The 26,818-nt window shown below is 47.2% G+C and overlaps 3 protein-coding genes across 5 annotated transcripts in view; 2 read left to right on the top strand and 1 right to left on the bottom strand.

The window, feature by feature from the left end:
* FGD5 (FYVE, RhoGEF and PH domain containing 5) overlaps positions 1 to 14,483 on the bottom strand; it is an 83,063-nt gene extending 68,580 nt beyond the window's left edge. The window contains exons 1-2 of one of the 3 annotated variants that reach the window (XM_071812878.1): positions 14,403 to 14,483; positions 407 to 3,332 (exon numbers count right to left, since the gene is read on the bottom strand). In XM_071812878.1, the coding sequence (XP_071668979.1) occupies positions 407 to 3,213 (2,807 nt within the window). In that variant the 5' untranslated portion in view covers positions 3,214 to 3,332; positions 14,403 to 14,483. Of the gene's footprint in view, positions 1 to 406; positions 3,333 to 13,361; positions 13,541 to 13,983; positions 14,047 to 14,402 lie in introns of those variants that run through there. The other 2 variants (XM_065845767.2, XM_065845766.2) reach the window with 2 other exon arrangements.
* The window catches only part of LOC136105872 (dynactin subunit 2-like), a 78,196-nt gene that overhangs the window by 8,307 nt on the left and 43,071 nt on the right, over positions 1 to 26,818 (top strand). The window lies entirely within an intron of this gene.
* Positions 1 to 26,818, top strand: part of LOC139828743 (uncharacterized) — a 130,385-nt gene that overhangs the window by 77,169 nt on the left and 26,398 nt on the right. The window lies entirely within an intron of this gene.

The following is a 26,818-nucleotide window of genomic DNA, read 5'->3' as shown; positions in this document are numbered from 1 at the left end:
GACTTTGAGAAACTGAGAGGAATGAAAAAATGAAGCAGGACCCCTTCCAGCAAATAGGGTCTCTTTTCAGCCGTCAGAAATCTTAGTAAAGAACAGAGCAGCCTCTCCCTGCCCGCCCAGACACAAAAATGAGATCCATTGGAGAAACCAAGTATTTTAAATGTTCTTTGGTTTGTATCTGTAAATCATAGGATTCAGATCCCCTGGACTTGCTAGTGCACATTGACTTGGTAAAGAGTTAATTTAGTGTATTTTTTTTTCACTGATAAAGGCTTATCTGGTATTCTTCCAACCTTTCCTGAGGGGTATAAGGCAGGCAGCAGGGATCTGCCTGGGACAGCGGGCAGGGGAGGCCTGGCTGTTAGGCCAAGGCTAGCAGGTCTTACACAGTAATTTATTACAGTACCTTTCTGTGTCCTGGTCCGTGGCTTGCTGCTTGTTCTCAAAGCCAGTGAAGCTGCTCATATCCACATAGCCGTCGTTCTCATTAGCAGCGGATAACGCCCTGCTGGGGTCTTCAAAAAACTCCGTAAAAGTTCCTGCTCTCGTGGGTCTTCGAGGAGGGATTTGTATGTTTTCATAGTCAGAGCTCATAGCAGGAATGTTCTCATAGTCAGACGTGTCGGCATTTGGAAAAGAGATGGACCGAGGTTTTGTTAATGGGAGTGGCATGAAAGGAGGTCTGGACCGGTCCTCGAAGGACTCCACCCTCGACACAGTCCTGCTGAAGGACTTGGGTGTTCCTTTTCTTTTACCATCCTTGTAGAAAAGAATGGCTGAAGGAGACTCAGATGCACGGAGCTTCCCCACGTGTGATTTTAGTTGAGGTGAGCTAGTTAGGCTCCTCCTGTCCAGCTCCATGAGCCTTGGAGGCCCATGATAGCTAGACTCTGATGAGGACCTTGAAGAAGAAACATTAACATCTACATGGACTTTACTTTCAGTTTTCTTCTTGAATTTTAGAGTGAGGAACCTCTTAAAGGAAGATTTCTTTTTCTTGGAATACTTATCAGATGAGTCATTCTCTATCAAAAGTGAAGGGGAACTTTTAGTGATTGGCTTTTTGGTGATGTAGGCAAGTTCAAAAGGAGGTGGTATATCAACAGCTGAGGATGGAGTAGATACGCCGCATGATGAAAGATGATTTCTCTGGGAAAAACTACCTGAGGAACCATTGACACAAGGCAAAGACAAGTTGTCTTCTGACTTTCTTATTCTACCATCATCCAGGATACAGCCATCACTTTCTCTGTAAGCAGAGACTGGCATCTCTCTCCCTTCAACAGAATAAGATCGAGGATATAAAATGAAACGTCTGGACTTGGTTGGTAATGCCCTATTGGCCTCTGCTGGTTTTCCTTCCACTGAAAATAATTTATTGCTTAAATCTTCTGTCCCAGAGCCATTGCGACGAGATGGTAAATCAGTTTCAGGTCCGGATTCTTCAGGAACTGTTTCTGGAACATAGCCCGGCATTTTCCCAGAGAGTGACCGTGTTCTAGTAACAATGCTTTTACGATCAGTGGGCAGCAAGTTGTTTTCCCCATCCGTGCCTAATTCATCCCTTGTACTGTGATCAGCTCCTAAATCAGTCTGCCCATCATGAGCAATTTCATTCTCTGCGGGAAGCACATAAGGGTCATCTAGGGAATCACTGCTGATTTCTCTTTCCTCTGATTCTTCAGGCACAATGACCACTTCAGGGACTGCTTGACTTTTGTGCAGGATAGGTTTGGTCTCACATTCTACATTCATGTTGTCATGCTCACAGACTTCTAACTCTTCCTCAAGTGGGGTCTGTTGAGGTGGACTTGGGAGGCTTTTGCTGAGGCCATTTGCGTCCACCTCATTGTCTTCAAGTAGCAGCTCATGTGACTTAGAGGTTTCCACAGTACTTTCACTGTGCTCTTCAACAGTCACATCTTCCAGCTCTGGTTCCATCCCTGGGCTGCTGGGTGGACCACCGGAGATCACACCATCTTCATCCAGAGAAGTCCCTTCTATTTGAAGATTCTCATCTGACTGTTCGGTGGATAATTCCTCACCACATTCATTCTCACAAGGAGCAATCTGACAGCCATCATCCATATTCTCTGCATGCACAGTTTCTTCCTCCCCTTCCCCAGAGTCTTGGCTTGCTTCACAGGCTACCCCCGTCTCCTCACCACTCCCTTCCGTGATCTGGCAGCCATCACTGGCATCTCCCACATTTGTATTATTGTGCTCATCTAGTTCTGCTTTCTCCTCTTCAGCTTGATGGATGGACTCTTCTGAACCGTTTTCAGGATTGGGTTCATCTTCACGCAGTTCTAAGCCAGCAGCTGTTTCTTCACTGGTCTCATCAGGCAACATGTCAGGGCTTGCACAGTCACTACTTTCTAATTGCCCTTCCATGTTCAAATCAAGCTCTGCATGCACGCTGTGGTTGCCATCATCTGCTAGACACCCATCTCCATCTTCTGAAGTCTCAGGCAGTTCCTCCTCCTCCTGCCCTGTGTTCCCACAGTCTGGGATTGATTCATCTGTGGGTAGTGGCATTACAATGGAATCTTGACAGATATCACCGATTACTTCATTATCTCTATTCAAAATGTTATCACTGTCAGTCTTACAATCACTCTTGTTCTTAACCAGTTCCAGGTTGTTAGAAGTTTCCTCCTTGTTTTTGGTTTCACCACGATCGCCTACAACATCCTCATCTACATTCTTGGAAGCGTCACTATCCCCATCAGGGGTATCTGAGGTCTCCTCACAAAGTGCTTTGGACTGGTCACAGTCTGTGGTTGACTCTGAAGAGTCTGGTTCCATTGGTTCAGCAATATCTGAAGAGTTATGATGCTCATCTTGGGTGACTTCTTGATGACCAGTATCCTCAGCATTAGTAATGTTAGCCTCTTCCTTCTCTAGCTCTTCTGGAGGTTCTGAGACTTCGTTTTCCACAGAGGAGTCTAGGTTTTGATCATGCTCACATTCCAAGTCATTACAGTCTTTGCTGGTCAGCTTAGCTTCAGGAACTACGATGTGTTCATTATCTGCCTCAGATTCTGGGCAGTCAGCATTGCATTGATTTCCTTCATACAGCTCTCCAAGACATACCAGTTTCCCATTTGCGCATTTATGTATGCTATTGTTGGTATAAACGCTGGATTTGCCCTCAGTGTCAGATGAGAATTTTGGCTTGGGAGCAATAGGTGGTTTGGGACCCCTAGACATAGAGTTGGGGTTATGAAGACTATCAGCCCTGGGCAGTGAGGGAGAAAATTTGGAGACGGCTACTGGAGAATGATGACCAATAATCTTTGGTTTCGGTGCTAGTGGTGGCTTTGCGATTTCTGGAGAAAAGAGAGAAAAGCCATGTTAGTCATGCTGGTTTCTTATTAAAGCCATCAGAACTTATCCTACAGTAGCCCTTATCTTACACCAGTGACTTGTAGTGCAGAAAGAGTCCAGCCAGCAGGAGCTCAGCTCTGAAGAGAGAACCGAAGGAGCAAAGCATGTGCGGGTTTAAGGTCAGAACTGAACTAAGCTCGGTGCAGAGTTATCACACCTGGGGGGAGGGGAGGATGTTCAGCTGCAGAGCCAGGGGATGTCACAGAGACCCGCGGTGGCGACACCTCCCACGCTCACAGGTACTGATGACAGCAGAGACTGACTGACCCTGCCCCAGAAATGTCTGCGCTGAGATTCAGTGTGAACTCTTTGATTCGATGGTGCTAAAGTGTTTCTCTGTAATGAAAGAAATGCCTTTCACCCATAGTAGCTGTTCAGCTATAGCACAGTACAAACACTTGGAGGCAATTATTTTAATTTCACTAGGTAGTTTGCAGGATTTTGGCGTTGAACAACATTGAACGTGAACTGATAAAGTCTAACTCAGCCCAGCCAAACGGAATGCCTGGTGCCCAGACACACGGTCTTCCTGCTGCCATTACCATGGTAACAGAACACAGAGTTACGTTTTGTTTGTCAACGTAATCATGAGAGATAGGATGGTTTGCTGAAAGCTTGGCTAATAGTTTACACTGATGATGCAGCTGAGCTGTAATGCACTGAACAAAATACTTCAACCCAAAACATGATGAGAGCTACTGTTGTCAACAAACTTAAGTTCAGTTTTCAGTGTACAGCTTCTTCAGTCCTTTCTTTAGTTGAAAGCTCCTTCATCCTCCTGTAAATGCCAGGACCCCTTGCAGGTACAGTCTTCTCTGAACATCAGAATATGATTTAAGAAAGTGAATTATCTTGTAAAATAATGCTAGTTGGGGTCTCTAAGCTACTTCCATTGTAAGCGCTGACACACGTGTAGAGGAATTCGAGCAGATTGACAGTAAATTAGATTGAAGCTAGATTAATCAAGTCATATGTGGGCATTTTACTCACAATGCAGTTTACATGCTACAGCCATTTCCAACTGCCTTGGTCCTGCAATTACTATTCTTTAAATAAATAAATGAAAAGCTGTAAGGCTGCATAAATAGGAAACAATAGGGAGTCTCCCTCGTGAGATTTTAGATGAGATTAAATATGTGGTGTGAGAAGCCAATGCACCAAATGTTTCCAGGTGGTAATAAGTAAAGAGAAGGAGTTTGCTCTTACTAACGTTTCCTGGCCATCAATAGGTAATTACATGGTTAATCAGTTGGAAGTCTCTCATTCTTTTTATAACTTTAATTAACACTTTCTGTTGGGAAAAGAGGAGCTCTCCATTCTAAGGAAAAGCACAGGACAAACTTTGACCATGAGAGAGGCGGGAGCAATTCTCTGTGCAGAATCTTCATACCCTACACAGGAAAAAAGGGAACAGCATCTCAGAAGACACCATTAGGGACGTGGTTCCTAAATCGTGGTGTAGCTTTCAGGAAGCATAGCTGCCGTGCTCTCATATTTTGAGTATTTTGGAATGCAGAGTTTTGATGTCTGGAAGGGAAGACAATTAAAATTCAGCTGTGCACCATGCTGGGAATAAAGTAATACTGAATGCAGAGTGCTTTAAAATATTTCTCTGATTGTTCTGATACTTGGTGTTATGGTATTTGAGTACTGGAGTAATTAGTATTGAACTAATACTGGCATATTTGTCTGGTTAGACTCTGGGAGATTGGAGATTTCTTCCAATAAGCAGAACGATACTGGCAGTTTGGCATTCTGATATAGTCAGAAAACAGCCTTTCTAGAATTACGAGACACCAGAGAGTTTTCTTCTAAGCTAAAAAACTGAAGTCAGTGATCTCAGCTTAGCCCAGGAGTGAAAAGTCTGTTCTAATCTGAGGAACGAGAAGAAGACCGGACTGTAGAGAATACCAGGATCTCCCAAGCTTTGTCTTATAAACAAACTGAAAATAAGGTAATGAACTCATTTCCTTTATGCAGACATCCACTTAAAAAAAATCTAGTTTAAACACAGTTAACCACTTTCTCTCCAGTGACAATTTTCTACAGAAAAGGAATCTGAGAAATCTTGAGTTTTGCCTTCTGTTACCTTCAGTAACATTGCTAGTGGAAGAGAACTTACGGTAATGGACCCTGTTCATATTAAGTTGGTGCAAAAGGAATTGTGGTTTTTGCATTGTTGAAATTTGCCATTTGATATTGAAACACATTCTTAAACGTAGTGATGTGATACATGCTTTTAACGCACTTTTCTTGCTTTATGTTTTTTTACTAGTGACTTAGTACTTGCTGTTTATATTTATTTTAGACTATGGAAATGATGTCAAACAAAAAGCAAATTTGAACTATTTTCTTATTCAAGTTCAAAATGGGTCATAAAGCAGCAGAGACAACTCACAACATCAGCAACGCGTTCGGCCCAGGAACTGCTGATGAATGTACAGCGCAGTGGTGGTTCAGCAAGTTCCACAAAAGAGATGAGAGCCTTGAAGATGAGCGCAGTGGCCACTGTCAGAAGATGACAACGACCTCTTGAGAGCAGTCATCCGAGCTGATCCGCTTACAACTGCACCAGAAGTTGCCGAAAAACTGAACATCAAACATTCTGTGGTCATTCGGCATTTGAAGCAAATGGGAAAGGTGAAAAAGCTGGATAAGTGGATAAGTGTCATCTTTTATTCTATGCAACAACGAACCACTTCTCGATTGGATTGTGATGTGCAATGAAAAGTGGATTTTATATGACAACCAATGATGACCAGCTCAGTGGTTGGACCGAGAAGAACCTCCAAAGCACTTCCCAAAGCCAAAAAAGGTCATGGTCACTGTTTGGTGCTCTGCTGCCAGTCGGATCCGCTCCAGCTTTCTGAATCCCAGCAAAACCATCACATCTGAGAAGTACGCTCAGCAAATCTATGAGATGCACCAGAACTGCATCACCTACAGCCGGCATCGGTCAACAGAAGGGGCCCACTTCTCCACAACAAAACCCGACCACGCATCGCACAGCAAACACTTCAAAAGTTGTATAAATTGGGCTACGAAGTTTTGCCTCACCTGCCATGTTCTCCTGACCTCTCGCCAGCCGACTGCCTTCTTCCAGCATCTCGACAGCTCTTTGCAGGAAAAACACTTCCACAAACAACAGGGTGCAGAAACTGCTTCCCAGGAGTTTGTTGAATCCCAAAGCATGGATTTCTACACTACAGGAATAAACAGTCTTACTTCTTGTTGGCAAAACTGTGTTGATTGTAATGGTTTCTATTTTGATTAATAAAGATGTGTTTGAGCCTAGCTATTATGATTTAAAACTCATGGTCCAAAACCACAATTACTTTTGCACCAACCTAATAGCATGGTAATAATAGACATTGTGATGTCCTGCTCTTACTCACTTGTGCCAGCTGCTGGTCACCGCTGGTTACGTGGGTAGTCTTTTCCTAACGTTCTGGGTGTTGCTCTTGCCTTTCACCAGGCTCCTTGCACTTTTTGGGTGGGGGAGGCAGTGGGAGCAGTACAAGTGTTTTAAAAAGTAACCCAAACAATTAGTGAAAACAAAGCACCACTGTTTGCCTTTTATCAGGACAATTTCATTTTGCTTCAGTTTCTGCTTCCTTTACTGTCTGAGCCACTTGAAAGGTTCTGGCTGTAACTTCTGTATGGACACAAAACAACGCTGCACCACAAGGAATGTGTATGTTCACAAATAAGTGTGCATGTTTATTTTGGGATGTGTTTTATGTGGGAGGGAGACACACCCACCTTGTGCTTGAAAGGATACTCTTGGGGAATAGGAATTTCTTTAGCCTGCTCCTCCCCTTATTGTTCAAAGCTTCCTTGTGCTGACAAGGACAGGGCTTCCGCGCCCTGCCTGCCTTCCTCAGCAAACCCGCCCTCAGCCGCTGTCACTGCTGCTGCAGCCTCCCAGACTACCTTCCTCTCCTCCACGGCTCCAGGCTGCGAGCCTGGCAGCTCTCCTGGGATGGTCATCAACCCATACAGCCTTCCCTGTTCAGGTGTTTCTTTGGAACAAGAAACATCTTGTAGTGGTGCATTGCCTGAAACACTGCGACTACCCGCTTTCAAATGTTCTCCAGATCTAGGAATTACCCTACAATTTAATTAAGACATAAAAGGGACCGTATCTACCAACACCACTACCCCATCACCAAGCAGCTGGTTTTGGGGTGAAGACCAAATGAAATATTGAGGTTTCCCATTTGGAGGGATATTTGTAGACATGTCCCAGGCCCATGCTCTGATGGTGGCCAAGGAAATGACGTGCAGTTACTAGTGCCAGCCTTGGCTGGTGCTGCAGTCCAGTTCAGGCATCTCTTAAGATGATGAAAGTAGCTTTTTCTGATCAACAGACTTTTGTGGACCTGTGGTTTTTTTCATGCCTTTGGCATTAATTGAACTCAGACATATTAAAATGAGATGTTCAGGGATCTGCAGAGCTTTTGGATGGAAGTGACAGTGCAGGTGGAGAGACCACATTGCAACAGTGGGATGGGACTTCACCAAACCTAGAAAGCCAGTAGAAGCCAGTTCACCCAAGTCCCGTCTGTCACGGCTTCAGCGCAGGGAGCAATGCACAGATGGAAGCTGCCTGAGATGCAGGAGGTAGAGGGAGAATATCCAGACAAGGGCATCACAAAGTGTTATTCAGCTCTGATCAGGAGCTGTATCATTTCACTCAGCCACGTTCAAATAAAGCTTATCTTGTCGAAGGCTTTGGTCTGAAGTCAGCGAAAGGTGGACTGTATACCTTACTATCTTCCTTATCTTAGTCCTGTAACGAATTGCTCATTTTTAAAAGAAAGCCCTTATTTCCAGTTAGTGCTGCCTGGCTTCTATCTCCAGCTTTTATCGCTAGTATCTGTTATTGTTTCTTCCACCGGGTTGAAGACCCTTTTATTATTTGGTATTTCTCTAGGGGATACGTATACTTACCTACAGCTATGTCTTAGTACATTCTTTTTGGTAAACTGAACAAATTAACTCATTAAATCTTTGCAGTTGGACAATTTCGCCTTTCCTGGAGATTTTTCTTTTGGATTTTTTCTGAGCCTTTTCCGATAGCCCCTACGAAATACATGAGGCAGCCCTATGGGAGGAATTCCTCAGTGAGTACTGATGATGCTGTCTGCAGCGTTCAGTACTTGTTCAGACCCAGTTCCCACTGCTCTATTAGCTTGTTACTGGATCGTGTGGACTTGCCCATTATAACCTCTAAATTGTTCCCAAGGCCGTGTTGTCTGTTCGTTGTCTCTAAACTGATGGCTTTATAATATGCATTAAGTCCAGTTTGAATGGATCCAACTTGATGATCCAGATCAGTTCATATAACTGCCCCACCTACTTTTGTAATTATCCTTTCACCAATCTTTACATCAGTAAGTGAACTTCATAATCTGAAACTTTTATTTTTGCTTTTCTACCAAAGAAAATGTCGGACAGTATCAACCTAATTCTGGTGCCAGCCCTGCACATGCCACCATCTGATAACGTTACAGGTAACTACTGCAGAGATGCGCTGCTGCCAGCAGTCCTCTGTCTAATTAACCCAGACTCTATTTCTCTCACATAAATGCTTTTTTCTTAAATCAGATTGTGCTTCTAAAATACCACACAGACATCATCAGTGTATGTCTTTGCATCTATACAGTTGCCTTTATCAAGTAAATCTGTAACTTCTTCCAAAGACTGGGATCAAATTCCCCATTTGAAGCAAGTGAAGTCCTACTGTTGAGGAAATGCAAATAAGCAACCTTAAGAATAGCAGTAAATACAGAAATTCACTTACATGTCACTTGCTGAAACACTCTTACAGACGTAAAAATTATTTGGACCAGGAGAGATAAAAGTTATTTCAGGATGGCATTTCTGTTCATGAACCAACAAAGCACCCTGTCCCATCAGAGCGTGACCATGTGTCGAAGAGCTCACAGTGGTGACAAAAGCCACATGTGCTGCACAAACCCAGAGCCTTGTGGGACCGGCGTGACTGCGCTGAACAGGCACGGGGAGACCTTTACACTGCTCAGCTACCAGAACACCGCCAAGTTCTTACAAAGCAGGACAGAGAAGAGATTCGGTACCTGTGTCTGTCTCTGCTTGTTCAATACATGGCTTTATATTTTGACTGTGGTGCTTACTCCTTAGAGAAGAAATTGTTCTGAGAGAACGGTAGACAGAGCTTGGTATCAAAATAGCACATGGAGGTTCGCACTATGTGAAATGAACAGCTCTTCCAGACGGATGAATGCTGGGTTTGGACCTGGCCAGAACGTGGGCATCCATCACTACAGTAATGCTGCCAGGAACGTGTGGCAGCCAAGCACAGAGTGTCTTAAAACTCATTTATTACATTTCCAGTACAGAAGGCTGTAGGTTCCAACCTGTAATTACAATTCTGCCAGCTGTTGAAGCCAGGCAGTGAGGGTGTGTTTAAGCTGCCTATGTAGATAAGCCATTTTAATGTCATTCTGAATTAAGTACCCAGCATAAGCTCTGTAACCTGCTTCAGTATGTTGGAGGTTGAACAGATGAGGTACCATGATTTACAAGGAAAGTACAATCCTGTTGAGGGGTTCAACTCATAAAGCACCAGTGCTGTCACTGATAGGAGCCCAGGATATACTGTAAATAACCAAGTTGTCGTTAATTTTGCAACATACACTGCAAAAGTAGTTCTCTTTGTTTTATAGGATGTGAATGCATCACTTATTCACGCTGCTGGAGAAACGTTTGAAATGACAAAAGTCATGTGAGGAATGAGAACAGAGTTGCATGGGAGTCACTTGAAATCGAAAAGGTATTTAGACTAGGATTTCAAATGATGTAGGAGTGCAGATCTCCCTTTCACATGGGATCTCAGTCCACGTTTGGGTATCAGCTCCCACTTGGACTTGAACAGGAATTAGAGACTTGTCTTCGGAGAATTGGGGCATTAGGCACTTTATCTGAGGTCCTGTTCAAAGCCAGCAGGTTGCTGGCTCCTAAATGCCTCAGACATTTATGAAAATGGTATTTCAGCTTCTGCATAAGTCTGATACTTTTGAAAAACATCTACCCTCTTTTATCAGTGTATATTCTTCAAATGTGTGAGCCAAAGTCCTCTATAGAACAAGAAGGCTCCACTGATGTGAAGACAGACCTATAGTCAGTAATAACTATCCCACGGGAGTTCTGTCTTCTTACAAATCTTAACTCAAATATGAACAGCTGGGCTGTCAGAGCACATCCCACTCTGCAGAAATAAAATGGTGTTCTGTACAGTTACTGGAATCCATCGCTATGATTAGATCAATGCATTGTGACACTGGGATATCAGATCAATAGCTTACAAACTTCTCTTACTACACAACTTCATTGCAGTCATCTGTAAATAAAATACAACAGCGTAACATCCCACTGAGAAACACTGCTGGGGAAGGGGAAAAGTCTAAAGGCGACGTAATCTGAAAAGGATTAATTCAAACACCAAAACATCTTGATCCTGAAAATTCTGCAGCACTTTCCCTGTCTCTAGCAGACTGTACGTACAAGTCTTGGTAGGGCTGGGGGCCTGACTATGAAAAATCACATACATGTGACAATTAAATAATCTTGGTTCTAAACTACTGACATATCTTTCTTTTTAATGTAACTACATGTAACTAAAGTGTGATGTTTCCCGTTTTGCCGTGATTTCACAACAGAAGTTCACACTGCAGCAGGCAGTTTATATTCACGTGTTGTTTCATATATTGCTTCCTAGAAAATGTTGGTTTAAATTCTCTGACAGGTACCTATGACAGCTTTTCTTATATCACTTTCAGTAGCAGCTTAAAGAATATATCATCTGCTTACACCTCTGCACGATCTGGAGTCTGACATATACATTGTTCTAGGGGCAGCGTCATTTCAGCGCCTGGCAAACCAGTTGGTGCTGGGGGCTGGAGGTCCATGAGCGGGGCTGGGAGATGTCTTGTCTCCTAGCACAGATTTCCTGTGACCCTGGGGGGATCGTTCCACCTTTCATATCAGTTCCACATCTCCGAGGATATTCCATATCTCCCTTCCTGTTTTCTGTCTGTCGTTATTCTGACTTCTGTGGGATCAAGGCTGCCATATCAGCCTGCACATCCGACTGATTCCTGGTGCTGTGCATCACTTACGGCAACACAGAGATCACTAACGCTGGTCCCTGGTTGTGCCACTGAGTCCCCCTCTCCTGATTCAGTAGGAAGTTCTGCTCTGCACTGATGGGAGAGACATTCCTTGCATTGTGTGAATGTACGAAACAAAGGCTGGGAAGGGATATGAGCACTCTATAAATACAACCTGGAGGTAAACACCAGAGGAGGAAAAGAACTATTTTTAAGCAAAAGGACAATGTAATCACAAGAATAAATGGCAATGAATCTGGTCTGGAAACTAGAAGAACTAGCAATGGCAAGAGGTTCTCAGTTTAGTGAGAGGACTGACAGGCAAGCTGCGTAAAGGCTTTGGTTTAAGATATAATTTGATGAATTAATAGAAGGAGTAATATGACCTTGTGTTCTGTAACAATGGGTACTGCTTTTGGTAATGAAGATAGTCCCATTCAGTCGTACATCCCACCTCCCCCCAAAAAAACCACAAACCACCCTGCTAATAACATTTAAGTCTTTACAGATGGATACATCTGATATTCCTTACACTGCACTTCCACTGACAACAGGATCAGATTAGAGCTGGTCTGTTTTAGATAACAGAGATGAAGAAAGAGAGCTTGGAGCATCCGAGCTAAAGCAATTTTTGGCCGGCTTACTTAACTTCCAAATGAGGTTGTTGCCTGGGAGGGACAGAGTCCAGTCCAGACAGGATCAGAAAATAGAATGGAAATGTCCCCACCTCTTGGGTAGGACAGTGCCTCACTTCCCTGTTCTGAGGGGAAGGAGAACCTTTTGCTTTAAATTCAGAGGAGTGGTACAAGAGGCTGATACAACAGCAGAGGGCTGGGGTTGACCTAAAAGATCCTTTCCAGTCCTATGTTCCCGTGCTTTGGCAAACAGTGATTCACAGTTTCCAAACACATGATAGTTGTAGGGCAGGGTATCTAGCGGTGAAATGTCTGGGCTTCAGGATGTACCCACGCAAGTGAGGTGCCCAGCAATGTTCACCTTGTGGAACAAGGATGGGGAAATGTTAAGGCTAACACAAAAGGACTGTTTCTCTTCCTTTTTAATTATAGATGCAGCAGTAGATTTTTCTAAACAACTCCAGAGTTAGTAGTAATTGTTTCCTAGATTGTTACAATTGTTTTGCATGTGCATCATCCCTGAAAATCAGAAAATGTTGGTGGAGAATTTAAAGTTTGCCCCAATTTTCCAGTGACTTCTTTTAGCGTTTAATTGTTGAATATCTCTAATTATCTGTTCCCATCTCATTCTGTCTCTTTCACCTTCTCAGTCGCCATCAAGGGAAAATTCTGGGAAGTTAATGGAAGGAGGAAAGGTTTGGGTTTGCCTTAGAGAGAAATTCTGCAAAAAAAGCATTACCCTTCAGAAAGAAAGTCACAGCACGTTTGCTAGGGGCTTTGTGAGTGGTTAAATGTGTCCGAGGGAAGAGCGGGTGCAGAGCCGCGTCCTTCTGCGGGTCAGCCCTCCCGGTCTGCCGGTCGGGGTGTCCCGGACCCCCCCGCCTCGCCCGCCCTTGCTGCTTCCCCGGGTCCCGGCGGCGCCGCACAGCCCCCGGGAGCCGCTCAGCACCCGCGGGGCTGCGGGGCGGGGAGCGCCAGCCCCGGGGGCCACGGGCCCCGGAGGACGGATGCCGGGACGGGACGGGGAGCGCAAGCCCCGGAGGGACAGCGCCCGGACGGGGTTGCCGTCCCCGGGATATCGGCCCCGCAGGCGGGGTGTGCCCGCCCGAGGGAAGGAGGGTGCCGGCCCCGTGCGAAAGATGTCTGGAGGCGGAGAGCCGTCCCGAAGGACCCGCGCACTTACCGGCCTTGTTCATCTTCCACCCAACTTTGCTCGCTGGCTGCCCGGGCGCTCAGAGCATGGTCCCGGGGGGCCGCCGCCGCCTTCGCCCCTCGCGGGCGAGCCCGGCCCTGCAGCCCCTCCGGGGGCACGGGAGCGCAGGCGGGGCAGCCGCACCCGGCGCGGCGGGCTGGGCAGGCGGCGGTGCCGGCTCGGGGGCGGTCAGCGCGGCGCCTCCGCCCAGCCCGCGCGGCCCGTCGGGGGGCGGTGGCGGCGGCCGGGGCCCCGCTCGGCCGGCGGCGCTGGGCCGGGCGGGGCGGGCCGGGCCGGGCAGCCCCCGCCGGGGACGAGCCCGCTGGCTCCCGCGGGGCCGGGGTACGCGGCGCGGCTGCCCAAGGGCGCGAACATTTAAAGGCGCAGCGGGTTCCCTCTCGTGTGTCCCCCTTTTCGCGTCCCCCGCTCCTTGTCTACCGCCCTTGCCCCCCCGCTTCTGCACCCTCCTTGGTTCCCCTCCTGCCATGCCCCCTCCCGCCTTCTCCCCTCCCTCCATATCTTCTTCGTCCCCCCTCCCTCCTTCCACCCCCTCCATTCGTCCTTTCCCCCTTCATCCCTTCCATTTGTTTCCCCATCTTCATCCTTTTCCTACCGTCCATCCTTCTCTCCTGTCCATGCTTTCCCCTCCTCCATTCATCCTCCCCAGTGCATTCACCCCCCCTCCCTGCTCCATTCCTCCGCGGGAAACGATCGTCCCCTCATAGGAACCCCCAAGGAATGAGGCTCGGGGAAGCCCCCGGCCCAGCCCCGCCCCGCACCCGGGCGTTTTTCGCTGGCCCGGAGCATCCCTGCGGAGCCGACAGCACCTGCTGCTGGAAGCGGTGTCTGAGCGCAGGGAAGCACCGGGCGGCCCTTGCGCACAAACCACGCTTGCTCAGAGCATTTGCAGACAGCTCCGGGCTACTGTCTTTTCCCCTCTCCCATAGACCAGCTCCCGACTCAACGAAGTTAACATAGGCGTCCTGTGGCTGGGCCCTTCCCGCATGTTTTCGAGCTGGCAGCAGCACTAACCCCCAGACAAGGGTGGGTTGCATCCTTCAGTGGGGGCACGACAGAGCTGTGCTGTCCTTCGCTGTGGAGCAGGTATTGCTGGTGTAAGGAAACAACTCTGCAAAGTTCCCTTCCCTGGCAAAGAAACCCCAGGAGGGCTGAGCTGTTCCCAAGGGTTGCTACAGAGTCAGGGGCCGTCCCCCCCCGGGCAGGATGTCCCAGAGTCCTGCATTCCAGTGGGTTCGGGAGGGGAAGAAACAGCACGTTATACCTGCCTGGTGTTGAGACCGGGGTGTGTGTGAAGCAGTCAGGTCCTGCTTTGACGTTTTGAATCCCACAGAAATCAGGACTTGCTAACACTATTCAGAGCAACTTCATTTTAGATGCCGTTAGTCCTCCTTTTGCAAAGTACCTGATAACTAACATCATCCTGCTGGCAGATGCTGTGCAGTGTAGCCCAGGCTCTCACTGTCAGTGGAGTGCAGAGCACCTTGCACATCAGTGCGCAGACCTCAGAAGAGAGAAGGCAAGCAGTGAGAGAAATCAGGATCAAACCCTCTTTCTTTGGGCTTGAGTCTCTCCCACTGGGGCTGGTGTCCAGGATTGCGGGGTTCTGGTTCTCTAGGGACCCTGGCTGTATCACTACATCTCTAAGCAAGCATTAGCAGTGCTGTATGGTTTTGGAGACACATCATTTCACAGCAGCAACTCTCTTGTTACTGCTCTGACAGACATGATGAAGAGATGGAAAGACCTGTATATTCCCTCACAGCGTAACATGCCTGGTGTGTGCCCTGGGGCATGGAATGAAATGGGTTTCCCTGGCCCACCTAGGGCCAACGGGCATCTGATCTTCTCCCATCTTCATGCACTGGCCCCTCATTTATTCTTGCCACCCGCAGCATTGATGTCTGTGTCAATCAACATAAATAACTTACGTCAATAGAAAGTGTTGTCCGAAGCAGGTTCAGGAATGCAGATTTAGGGTCTTGCAAAGTGGGGAGAAAATTTATGTGACACAATGGAAAAAAAAAAGCACAAGTTAAAAAAATCAAGCACAGTACAGCTGATTTTGTAAAATTTTCTCAAACGTGTTCTAGGGGAATAACTTTTTAGCTAAGCAGCTTCAGAATACCAATGCACAAGGGGAGGGGACAGCAGGAAGGAAAGAAACATGTTTTCATAGAAGAACAGAGAGTGTGGGCTGCAGAATTTGGGATTTTTTCCTAATAGCCTGGAAAACATAGTCTAGGTAGCAAAGTTTTTTCGTACCTAGCTACATAATGGAAACACGTTGGCAGCAGCAGCAGCAGCAGCAAAAAGAGCCTTTGTAAAAGAAATTGCAAATAGACCAGTTGGTCTTGCAGTTGCTCTGCTGTTCCTAGTGCACATCTCACTCAAAATCCTCTTTGGTCTGCTGTAGGGCGAAGAGCTGTGAAAGTTCATAGGCTTTGATCCAACCAACCAGTTTGTGAAAAATTTCCTGGAGAAAGAATGGCTCTTTTCTCTCGCGGTTTTCTGCGAGAGCAGCACTCGAGAGAACCCAGAGCTGAGGGACAAGGGGACAGGGCCCGGTCCCTCGGGGCATTGCCTGGGGTGGGTTCTGGAGCTGGCTCTGGGGAGGGGGAGGCGTCTCACCAGCTCCTGTCTGCCCGTCGCTGCCCCCTCTGTTCCATCAGACCCGATGGCTGTGGACTCTGAACTGGGTTGTGTTGGTTAAAAATGCAGCACACGCACTGCTGCGAGATAGCCTGCTCACCAAGGAACGTGTTCTTGAGCAGTTCAGGATAGTTTTGAGCCCCAAGGACTCTGCTACATGGGCAATTAAGCTACAGTTTGGGTGCAGTAAGGAAAAAGAAACAAACATTTGTGCAGTGATCATTATCTTAAAAACATCAAAAGTATGTTTAGTAAGCAAAAGGCTTATAGTCTGTCTGTTGTCATTCTGAAAGACAATCCAGGATACAATTTCCTGTACTGAAATGATGAAAAGCTAGAAGCTTTATAGCTAAATGCAAATAAAAACCGTAGAAGAACTACTTCAAATTTGTCAGTTTGTCCTCTCACCCTTTTCAAAAATAGTGGGGAATGATCTGTGCTACAAGGGTGGGAAGGAGAATGCAAGTTCAGGAGGTGCTGAAGGGTCATAGGAAACTTCTGCAGCCGCTTCTGCTAGAATTTTCTGCAGTGAAGAGTGTTGAAGGGTGGAGGCCACACCGCATGAAACACTCCTGGGAGCAGCAGAGGTCAGCACAGAGGAGCCATCTTCCTCAGGGATAATCCATGACTTAGTTGACTAGAATTGAAATCAACACATCTATTTTCATTACTCAGTTACTAAGATAAATGAAACATATGGTTTTTAGATAATTCCAACTAGTTTTTAATAATAAGATTACTTTTAACAAAGCATTTTCTTCAAAACATAGCCAAGCTATCCATTTAATAAGTCTAATGAATTTTAAAACTCAGAGGAGCATTCTAGGCTTACAGGTCCCCATCCCGCAGATGTTCTAAATACATGCTTAAATCTGAGCCTCTGTGTGAAGTAGGGCTACTCAGTGTACGTCAGAGCTGACAGCAGAGAACCTGTCAAACACATCACAGCCTTGGCCTGAACAGTTTGTATCCTAATCAGAGGCAGGAGAAGAAAAGCGGAAACAAACACCAAGGGAATGGAGAGGAAAAGAAGGAGAGTTATAGGTACAAGATGATGAATATTCTCTCCTGTACTAGCAGTTTGTTACTTTATAGCACATCTTTTTATCAGTTCCTATTTTTTTGCAATGAGAGAAGAGGGACTACAATTGCCAGTTATTCATGGCTAGCACTGAAGACATGCTGTCCATTATCTAGTTATGGGAGTTCATCACAGGCTGCAAGAGAGAGTAGATTCTGAAGGGTGGTTGGTGAGTACAGACCCCGGAATGCTTTAGGAGAGGGAGCCTGGAAGGACGGCGGATTCAGTTCCTGGGAGAACAGTCTGCGTTTGTATTCCTCACAAAGGAATACAGCTGTGAAATCCTCTCAATATGTCTTTGACTGCCCCTTAATGAAATGAACAACTAATTGTTTCGCTTGCCATTTTCAGTTATGGGCCCCTAGCAATAGCATCAGTCCTCTCAGGAAAGGTTTATGTGCTTCCTTTCGGGTTCATGGTGCCATCAAAGTTGCTCTGTTGAATCAAGTCTCTGAGATTTCTATCGTTTTTATAAAAAAAGCATATTTGTAGGCAGTGGTACAAAACCTGAGAGCTTGCACAGTGCCAGAGTTGAATCCACTCCTTCCTAATGGCTGTGGAGATCTTATTTCCTTCTCAGCTGCCCAGATGCCTCATTCTTAAGCCCTTGCTCGGTTTTGGCCCATGTCTTACCCAGGCAAAGCTTCATTTAATGTAATTTAGCTTGGGCAAGGATGTGTCCAGAAACATGTTTACTCAGTGAGATGCAACAGTCCTTCACTTCAGAACACTTGGTGCCCATATTTGCCATGTCCGTAGAGCTCTACCGGCAGCAAACAGTGGAGTCCCTGAAAACAGACTTCTATGCATTTACCTAATGCAGTTAGTCTTGGTTTTCTCCAGCTTTTCACAGCCTCTCAGATGCTGTCTGTTGCATAAAGCACCAGCAGAAATAACATCACAAAGAATCAAATTGTGAGCTGGAAGCTGAAGGGTAGCAGATGGTGCTCCAGACTTCACTCAAAGCGAGCAAACGTGAGTGAGGAGCAATGCCATTGAGGGTCAGACGTTATACAGGAGTAAAGGTGATGTCAGTGAAAGAAAAATGGGGCACTGAGTCAAAGGGCTGAGACTTGGTGTAAACAAAGTCAACTGTTCTGTCTTCCCTGGGACCAGAGCTGAGTTTAGCTGCTGGAGGTCAGCAGACACCCTTGCTAAATTTCATCTGAAAAAGAAGAGGAAAAAAAGCCCCACCCAGCTGGAGAAATTTTTGACTGGTTTACTGCATTTGATGGGACCATGAATTTGACACCCCCAATACATACAAGTGTCCCTCAGCAGTGAATCACCAGTGAGAGAAAAGGTTACAGCAGCAATGACTATTGCTACCTCTGAGCATTGTTTTGAACCACAACAGTTAATTACACACCTCATTTTTATCAGGGCCAGATGCTGGGTGCAGCGTGCTGTGCGAGAGGTACATATAGGGAGGAAGGAGAACACCCATTTCCTCCCAGTATTTGGGTTTGTTTTGGTCTGGCTCCAGTGTCAGTCTCATTCCAGGCACCTTCCACCACAGGACCTCCCGTCAGCTCTGCAGCCTGCTCGTCACTGCGGCCCTGTTGGCCGTGGTGGATCTGGCTGCCCGGGCTGCACGGCCGCTGGCCACAGTGCCATGGTGGATGTGGCTGCCCGGGCTGCACGGCCGCTGGCCACAGTGCCATGGTGGATCTGGCTGCCCGGGCTGCGCGGCCGCTGGCCACAGTGCCATGGTGGATCTGGCTGCCCGGGCTGCACGGCCGCTGGCCACAGTGCCATGGTGGATCTGGCTGCCCGGGCTGCGCGGCCGCTGGCCACAGTGCCATGGTGGATCTGGCTGCCCGGGCTGCACGGCCGCTGGCCACAGTGCCATGGTGGATCTGGCTGCCCGGGCTGCACGGCCGCTGGCCACAGTGCCATGGTGGATCTGGCTGCCCGGGCTGCACGGCCGCTGGCCACAGTGCCATGGTGGATCTGGCTGCCCGGGCTGCGCGGCCGCTGGCCACAGTGCCATGGTGGATCTGGCTGCCCGGGCTGCGCGGCCGCTGGCCACAGTGCCATGGTGGATCTGGCTGCCCGGGCTGCGCGGCCGCTGGCCACAGTGCCATGGTGGATCTGGCTGCCCGGGCTGCGCGGCCGCTGGCCACAGTGCCATGGTGGATCTGGCTGCCCGGGCTGCGCGGCCGCTGGCCACAGTGCCATGGTGGATCTGGCTGCCCGGGCTGCATGGCCGCTGGCCACAGTGCCATGGTGGATCTGGCTGCCCGGGCTGCATGGCCGCTGGCCACAGTGCCATGGTGGATCTGGCTGCCCGGGCTGCACGGCCGCTGGCCACAGTGCCATGGTGGATGTGGCTGCATGGCCGCTGGCCACAGTGCATGAGGAACGTGGCTGCCTGGGCTGCACGGCTGCTGGCCACAGCATGGCTACAGCTGCTTCTCCATTTCCTGCCCAGGCATCTGCTGCCTGATTGGAAGAAAATCGTTCTTGAACCTTCTTCAAAACAGGAAACTTCTCTTCTCCCTGCTTCCTGAGGTACAGGAACCGTCTCACAGCAACCCCTGGACAAAGGAGGCTCCTGTTAACCCCTGGGGTGCCATAGCGGATGCAGTTGGAGTTCACAGCTCCAGCCATAATCTGCCCTGAAGGCTGGGCAGTGCCTCTGTGCACTGCTGCTCCCACCCCTCTGTGCCCATGCCTCATTAAACAGCCTGGAGGTTAATTAGCACATCATAATCCCATCCATTGGAAGCATTTGTAAATACTTTTAATCTTCATGACTAAACACCCGTCCTGTGTCAGCAGCCTCTGGAACATAACTTTGTAATATTGTCCCTCCACTTTGACATTGAAGAGGTGACTGAGCATGGCAGTATTGTCACCCTCACCCTCTCATTTTTTTTGCATACTGTATCTTGATATAATGTAATAATACATTTTTTTTAATGACCACTTCTTGTATCCCACAAGTATTGTTTGACTGAAAAATATTGACATCTCATACTTCGCTCATTGAGTAGTTTCCCACTTACGGTCAGGTCTTCTTGAGAAGTGCAAGGTGAAGCTTTTGGAAAGTGACTTGTAGTTTGAATGCAGGCCATTGTAGTCCTGGAGAAAATACACACATGCTTGTAATTGGCAGTCTGCATCATTGAAGGGCCGTTGCTGGCAGAGCCAGTGGAGCATAGCTGAAATGAGTATTAACTTCTGTAATTCTGCATTTGCACAGACAGTCAAAAATTTGCCTTTAAAGTTCAAATGTGGTGGGTTCTTTTGAAAAAGCATGCGGGTCAGCTGTATCTGATAGGGTGTTAACGTGCACCTCATGGAATTAAAGCAAATGCAATAGGTGAAAACAGTGAACAGTGATAAATCCTTGTTCTTATTTTGGTTTTGGGTGTAGATTTTGCCTGCCAGATCACCTTTTCACAGCCACAGAGCTGTCCCTGTCTGCTCCAGCCATCTAACGGAGCCATTTGGGTGTGTGGGTGCTTTTCCTGGTTCTGAGGCTTAGGGAAGCAGAGCATTCAGAGGTTATCCCTGCGTTCAACTCCCTTCGGAGAGCAGAGTGACGGTGAGGGTCCCCTGGGCCACCCCATCTCCTGCCGGCCGTGCCGTCCATCCTGGAATGGCTGCCTGCCACATCTGGGCTAATTGTTGTGCATGTCTGTGGCTACAGGAGTCTGCTACCAGTGATCACAGGGGGAAGCCCTTAGTTCTTGTAACTATGTCTGTTGTAACCCAGGGCACCCAAATGCCTTTGCCAGTAGTGGAGAGAGGGGCCTTACAGCAGAAGGGTTTCTCATTTGGTTTCCTGTGATTTTCATACACACAGGAGTGTGTCGTTTTGCTGCAAGTGGCTTTTAAACGGAGAAACAAAGTTTGCTGAGAGAAGCATTTTTTTCTGATAGATTGACTGATCCTGGTCATAAAACAGACAAGCTCGTGTTCGCTGCCCTCAGCAGATGAGGTGAAGAAACAGTGAGTTTTAAGCTAAATACAAGCTGGATGTACTTTTCCTTGGTTTAGTGTAGTTATGAATGTAAGAGTGCAGTGCAACACAGGATAGCGTCCATGTGGTTTCCAGTTCATCACTGTTTCTGTGACTTATTCTTTGGGGGAAGAAACCTAAAGCTAGGTCTTAAAAATTGATGTTACGCTGCATGTGGAGATGTTAATACAAAAGTGGTATGATCAGAATATGTAAATGTTTTTCACAGTGGCCCAGATTTTGGGATAAATTGCTTGTGATGTATCTGTTCCCTGGAGCCAGTTCTGCTGGGAGCCAAAATGGGGATGAAGAAGTTCTGAGGTGCAAAGAATTTCTTAGTATGGTGGTTTAGCCCCAGCCAGCAACTGAACACAACGCAGCGGCTTGCGTGCTGCCCGCGGCGGGGTGGGGAGACAGTCGGAAGAATAGAAGTGAGAAAACTTGTGGGCTGAGATAAAGACAGCTTAATCAGTAAAGCAAAAGCCACACAAGCAAAGCAAAACAAGGAATTCATTGGCTGCTTCTCATTGCAGGCAGGCGTTCAGCCATCTGCAGGAAAGCTGAGCTCCATCACGCACAGTGGTTACTTGGGAAGACAAGCGCCATCACTCTAAATGTCCTCCCCTTCCTTCTTCACCAGCTTTGTCTGCTGAGCGTGGCGGCGCGCGGAGCGGGAGATGTGTGCGGTCAGCGGGGTCAGCGGTCCTGGCTGTGCCCCCTCCCGGCTCTGTACCTGGCACAGCGTGAACCCGGAGCGTCCTCGACTGCTTGGCAACAGCTGAAATACTAGTGTGTTCTCAGCGTTGTGCTCCTATTAAAGCACAGCACTATACCACCTACTAGGAAGAAAACTAACTCTGTCCAAACTGAAACCAGGATGGGCAGCCAAGACAATTTTTTCTGTTCTTACCTGTCCAGATGCTTTCCAGCTCCTGTGCGTTCCTGCAGCCTGGCTGCAGGTCCATGTGCTTCAGGTGGAGGCACGTGGGAGGAAGGGTGAGAGGCGTTCCAGCAACGCTGACGTTTCTCGCTGAACCAGGCAGTTAACTGCTTCAGCTTTCCCTTGGGTGCTGGCGTGTGTGGTGAGAAGCCCCACTAACACCGGCCATAGTTTGCTGGATGAGCAAGGACGTCTGAAAGCTCCTGGAACCTGCGCGCTCAGGTGTGCTCCTTGTCTGGAGCATCAGCACTGAGACCTCTTCTGCCTGGCACGGCTTTGCCTCCAGCAGGCATTTCTAACTCATTGCAGCTGTTCAAGGGTGTAAGATGCCTTTCATTCCTCATTCCGACATTAGGTTCAGACTTCACTAGGGTTTCTCTGTGGAAGGTATCTAGCAGCTCACTTCTTTGGAGCACTTCTTTGTTGTTTCATAGCACAACTGCCACATAAATACTGTTCCTAGTGAATCAGTCCCCACTTACACATTTTGATCATTTTTAGACATCACTGGGACAAGAAGTTGTACACGAAGCAGGAAGTATCTGTACAAGCATTTTGTCCAAGTAGAGCAAGAGTATCTTCTAGTAGCTTTCTGGTAGTACTTTATTTCAGAAGTATTGAATCCTGGAATTAATGGAACTTTGCTTCTCATAAATTTGTGTCGCGGTTACCTTTCAAGTCAGACATCATGTGAAGTCTGAATTAAAGATCTTCCCAGCAGCTGGGCTGTTAAATAAAAACCATACTGAATTCCTTACCGTCCGGTAGCGTGGACTCGTGCTGCCGCTTCTCACACTGTTTTGTTTCTTGTCTGCGTGCCAGTCCCAGACTCAGATCTTCGGTGACAGGGCATCAAGAAGAGAGGAGTAAAGTTCAGCCGAAGGGAGTTTAGCATGGAGAACTGAAGTGACAAGACACACAGCAGTTGTATATTCTGAGTGATAGTATTTATGATACCTCTAAAGCGGAGTTAGAGATCCCAGAGTCCGCTTTTGATCCAATCAGAGGAAAAGAGGGACACAATTTAATCAAGTTACATTATGAGAAACTATTTAATTTTCTTAAGTGTTTTGATTTATGAGGATGGATATGAGACACTAACACCTTATTATTCATATGACTATGAAGCACTTGGCCTCTCCTTACTCCCTCTTCTTGTATGTCCATTAATGTAATCGATTCTAATAGTGGAGACAGTTTCATCATTGTCCCTTCTCAGTGCGTGTAACCAGGAGACTCCAGTGTGTTCCCAGATGTTCCTGCCCTGCACCGTTTTTCAGGCTGTTTGTTCGGAGCTATGAAGCACCCACTAGCTCCTATATTCTCAATGTGGCTAAAAGTTCTTTGCATTCCTAAAATCAGGATAGTGGATTTTTTTTTTGCAGCCAGCTAGACAATGTTCTACCTGGGTTTTCATCCCTCCAAGACACCTGTGATTTCCTTCAGCTGTGGCTTATCCAGACCCTTTTCATGGTCATTCTGAGGATGTTTTTTGAATACCTTAGATAAGGCAACAGCGATGGAACCGGTTGTGCATCAGGGTGGTTTTAGCCCATTATTTCCATACAATTACAACACAGACACAGTAGCCACTCTAAATTTCTTGCAGTGCTCTGCACACCTCTTTACTGAAGCCATTAGAATTCAAGTCGTGCTAGTTCTGGGACATTTTTGCATCTCTCCACGTTTTCGAAGCGTCCTTCCTGCCATGGTGAAGGATTCTTCGTCTTGTGAAGTGCTGCGATTTCAGCATAACTGGACACAAAGGAAATGAAGTGGGAAAGTAAAGGACTTTGTTCTACCTTTTTTGTTTCTTCCTTGGGCAGCTGTTTGTGGCAGAAGAGTTTAGGTCCATTTTTGGCAGATCCTGTTGTGTTTCCTTTGGGAGGAACTTTCCCTGCTGTGAGCTGAAGAGAGGAGGGAAACTGGGGAGAAAGGTCTGTTTGTGGGACGCGGGGAGCTGTCAGAGGTGTTCAGCTCCTAGTTCCTGATGTCCTTATGTACCCACAAGACCATCCTGGGCCGAGACCTACCAGGCCGCTTGTGTCGAACCAGAGAAGGGTTTGGGGTTCGGCTTTGGCTGGACTTTGGACCTGGTGTATGGTGCAGGGACCATGCCATCCTCCAAAACAGGGACCTTGTGGGGGCTGTCCCAGGAGTCGCGGTGCTGCAGCTGCCCTGGGGCGCGAGGACAGCGCCGCTCTGCCCGGCCGTCCTGGGCTGGCCGTCGCACCCGCCGGTTACTGCGGCAGCTGGGGAAGTGGGGGGTATATTCTCTTCTCCATGGATGGCTTTGGTGGCATCCATTCATGGAGAGGAAAGGCTGGGACTGACCAGGGCAGAGGTGCACAAGATAACGCTGCAGGTCTGAGCGGCAGAACACCCGGGGGACTTGTAGTGAGCAGTAAAAAAAAAAGAGAGGCAGTAAATAAAAAACATGTTTTTCACAGCTGGGACTTCAAACATCCTCCATTTTTCCGTGAAAAGAAGATCTATTTGTTTCTGGCTTTTAAAAAAAAGAATATTTTTTGTGTGTTTTGCCAACAGCTGATAAATATTTCTGCGGATGGACTTTCAAAGAAAAACATGTTTTTCAGTCTCTACCAGCCTGTTACTTCCTCACTTTCACACAATTGCAGGAGAGAGTGAGCAGTGAGGAAGGCTGGGGTAGTTGTGCCTTGTACTGTATGTCTTTTTTCCCCAGATCCAGTTTTGTTTACAGATATAAGACAAGGCAAAACATGTTTTTCTTGATCAAGAAAGGAAACTACAGCTATTTTTCCTGCTGGCTTGAAAATATATATATTTTCTTCTGCTCCAGAGGTCAAGCTGATGACCTGCGTTTCATTTGTAAATAGCATTTTGAGACATTCTGGCATTTTCCAGATAGGCAGCTAAATGAGTGCTTGTAAGGGCTTGTGGTTTTGAAGAATAAGTGCCAAAAATATTAAGAATGGTTGTAATTAGGCTTCTGCTCATGTATATAAACAAGATGTTCTTGCAGGTATTGTTATGTCAGCGCAAACGGACCTGAGTTTACCACCATGGTAAAAGCTGAGAAACTCTGTAGCGTTAGCTCATTTACATTGCGTTTATTGTGGATTATGCTTCTAACAGAGTAACTTGTAGCAAACATCTTGGATCCTATTTAGACACATGCAGGACATCAAGGTGAGCTCTTTCTTAATCCACGTGGTATAGATCCACCAGAGGCAATCCCGGCGGTGCAGGACCTTGGTAGGGTCTGAGTGCTGCTCGTGGCTGCACGTGCTCTGGAAAATCAGGTGTGTGCATGTGGATGCACAAGTGTGTATTACTGGGTGTTTGAAATCGCCAGTCGGTTTGCCTGGATGCCCTGAGCCGTTGAGTCCAGCCCCAGCTCATTTGGACGTGACCTGCAGAGATGCTGACTGCAGCTGAAGTGGCAGCTGTAGGTGCTGTGGATGTGAATGTACTAAAAACCTGTAACTGGCCTTGCAAAAAGCTGAAGAATCTGAATTTTAGTGGCCACTTCCAAGGTCTCTTTATAGGTATTTTCTGCTTGTGAATTCTTATTTGCAGCTTGACTTTACACATTCTATCTAATTAAAATATTTTGGCTTTTTGATGGAGTGATACAAGTCAATAGGAAATTATTTGACTTTAGACAAAGCTATTGTTTTACATTTCTCTAGAAAGCCATATGCCATGGCTGTTTGGAATTTTAACAAAGGTAAAAGTGAAATAAAATCTGGGAGCTTAACAAACCTGTCCACAGTGTAGTAGGTGTTGGTGAAATACAAGTACTTGGTCTGGCTTTCCAGTTTTCCTGGTGAAACAGATATACAAAGCAACAGCAATTTTAATGTTTATTAGATGTTGAGTACTGTGTCAAATAGCGTTCCCTTTTACCTGTAGGAAAGATGACTCTCTCTTCTGTCTTCTTCAGTTCATTATTTGTGGCAACAATGATAAAATTTAAGGGTTGTTAGTGACACCTTGCTGGCCAGAGTGTGACACGCAAAGGGAAACTTGCTTTCGTTAGCTGTGTGTTGCAAGAACTGAAATTTGCGTGGCGATCATTTACCTGGAGGCTGCGGAGTCATGTCCCGCCTGGCTCCGCAGTGCTGGGGCATCTTGGGGACACGGCAGAGCTGTCACGGTGCCACCGGCCATGCCAGAGGGGCCAGCTGGCTCCCCAGCACCACACCGTGCCGTTCCGAGCGCCCGGCGCGCTGCTGGATGGTCAGACTGGGAGTACTGCTCTGCCGGACTGGTAGGTCGTGCAGCGTGTGGCGGAGCAGGTCGTGTGTCACACTGCCTGGCCTGAGCCCACACGTGGCACCGCTGTCTGTGCAGCCGGGGGGAAGGTCTGCTGTCCATTTTAATGTGCCTGTTTTCCCCGGGAAGCATTCGTCCTTTTGCTTATTTTTATATCTGTTGCCTTCCTCCTCCTGAGATGCTTCTGAGAAGGCTTCTGGAGTCGGTACCATTCTTTGGAGTGTGACTTGCATTAAATACAAGTCATGAGCATTTTGGCAGAGATTTTTCTACCCAAGAAGTCCCGAGGGATGGGCAGAGAGGAATGCTCTCATTCCCTGACCAGCCAGGTGCAGCAGGCTTCTTTAAGACACATACTGCTGGTTAAATAACTGCCGGTGAGCACCACGGCACAGCTGCCCTGTTGGTTTTGAGCAGTGAGTTACTGTTGGGCTGTTTTACCTCGGAGAGTTCTGGGAAAGCAACAAGTCTTCTTCCTCAAAACCCCGGTGCTTCTGTAGAATTATTTCCTTGGAAAAACGAGCTTC

Source organism: Patagioenas fasciata, chromosome 10, assembly GCF_037038585.1.
Source record: "Patagioenas fasciata isolate bPatFas1 chromosome 10, bPatFas1.hap1, whole genome shotgun sequence".
Classification (NCBI taxonomy): domain Eukaryota; kingdom Metazoa; phylum Chordata; class Aves; order Columbiformes; family Columbidae; genus Patagioenas; species Patagioenas fasciata.
The sequence above is the reverse complement of the archived record's forward strand: the minus strand, read 5'-3'. Positions and strand labels throughout refer to the sequence as shown.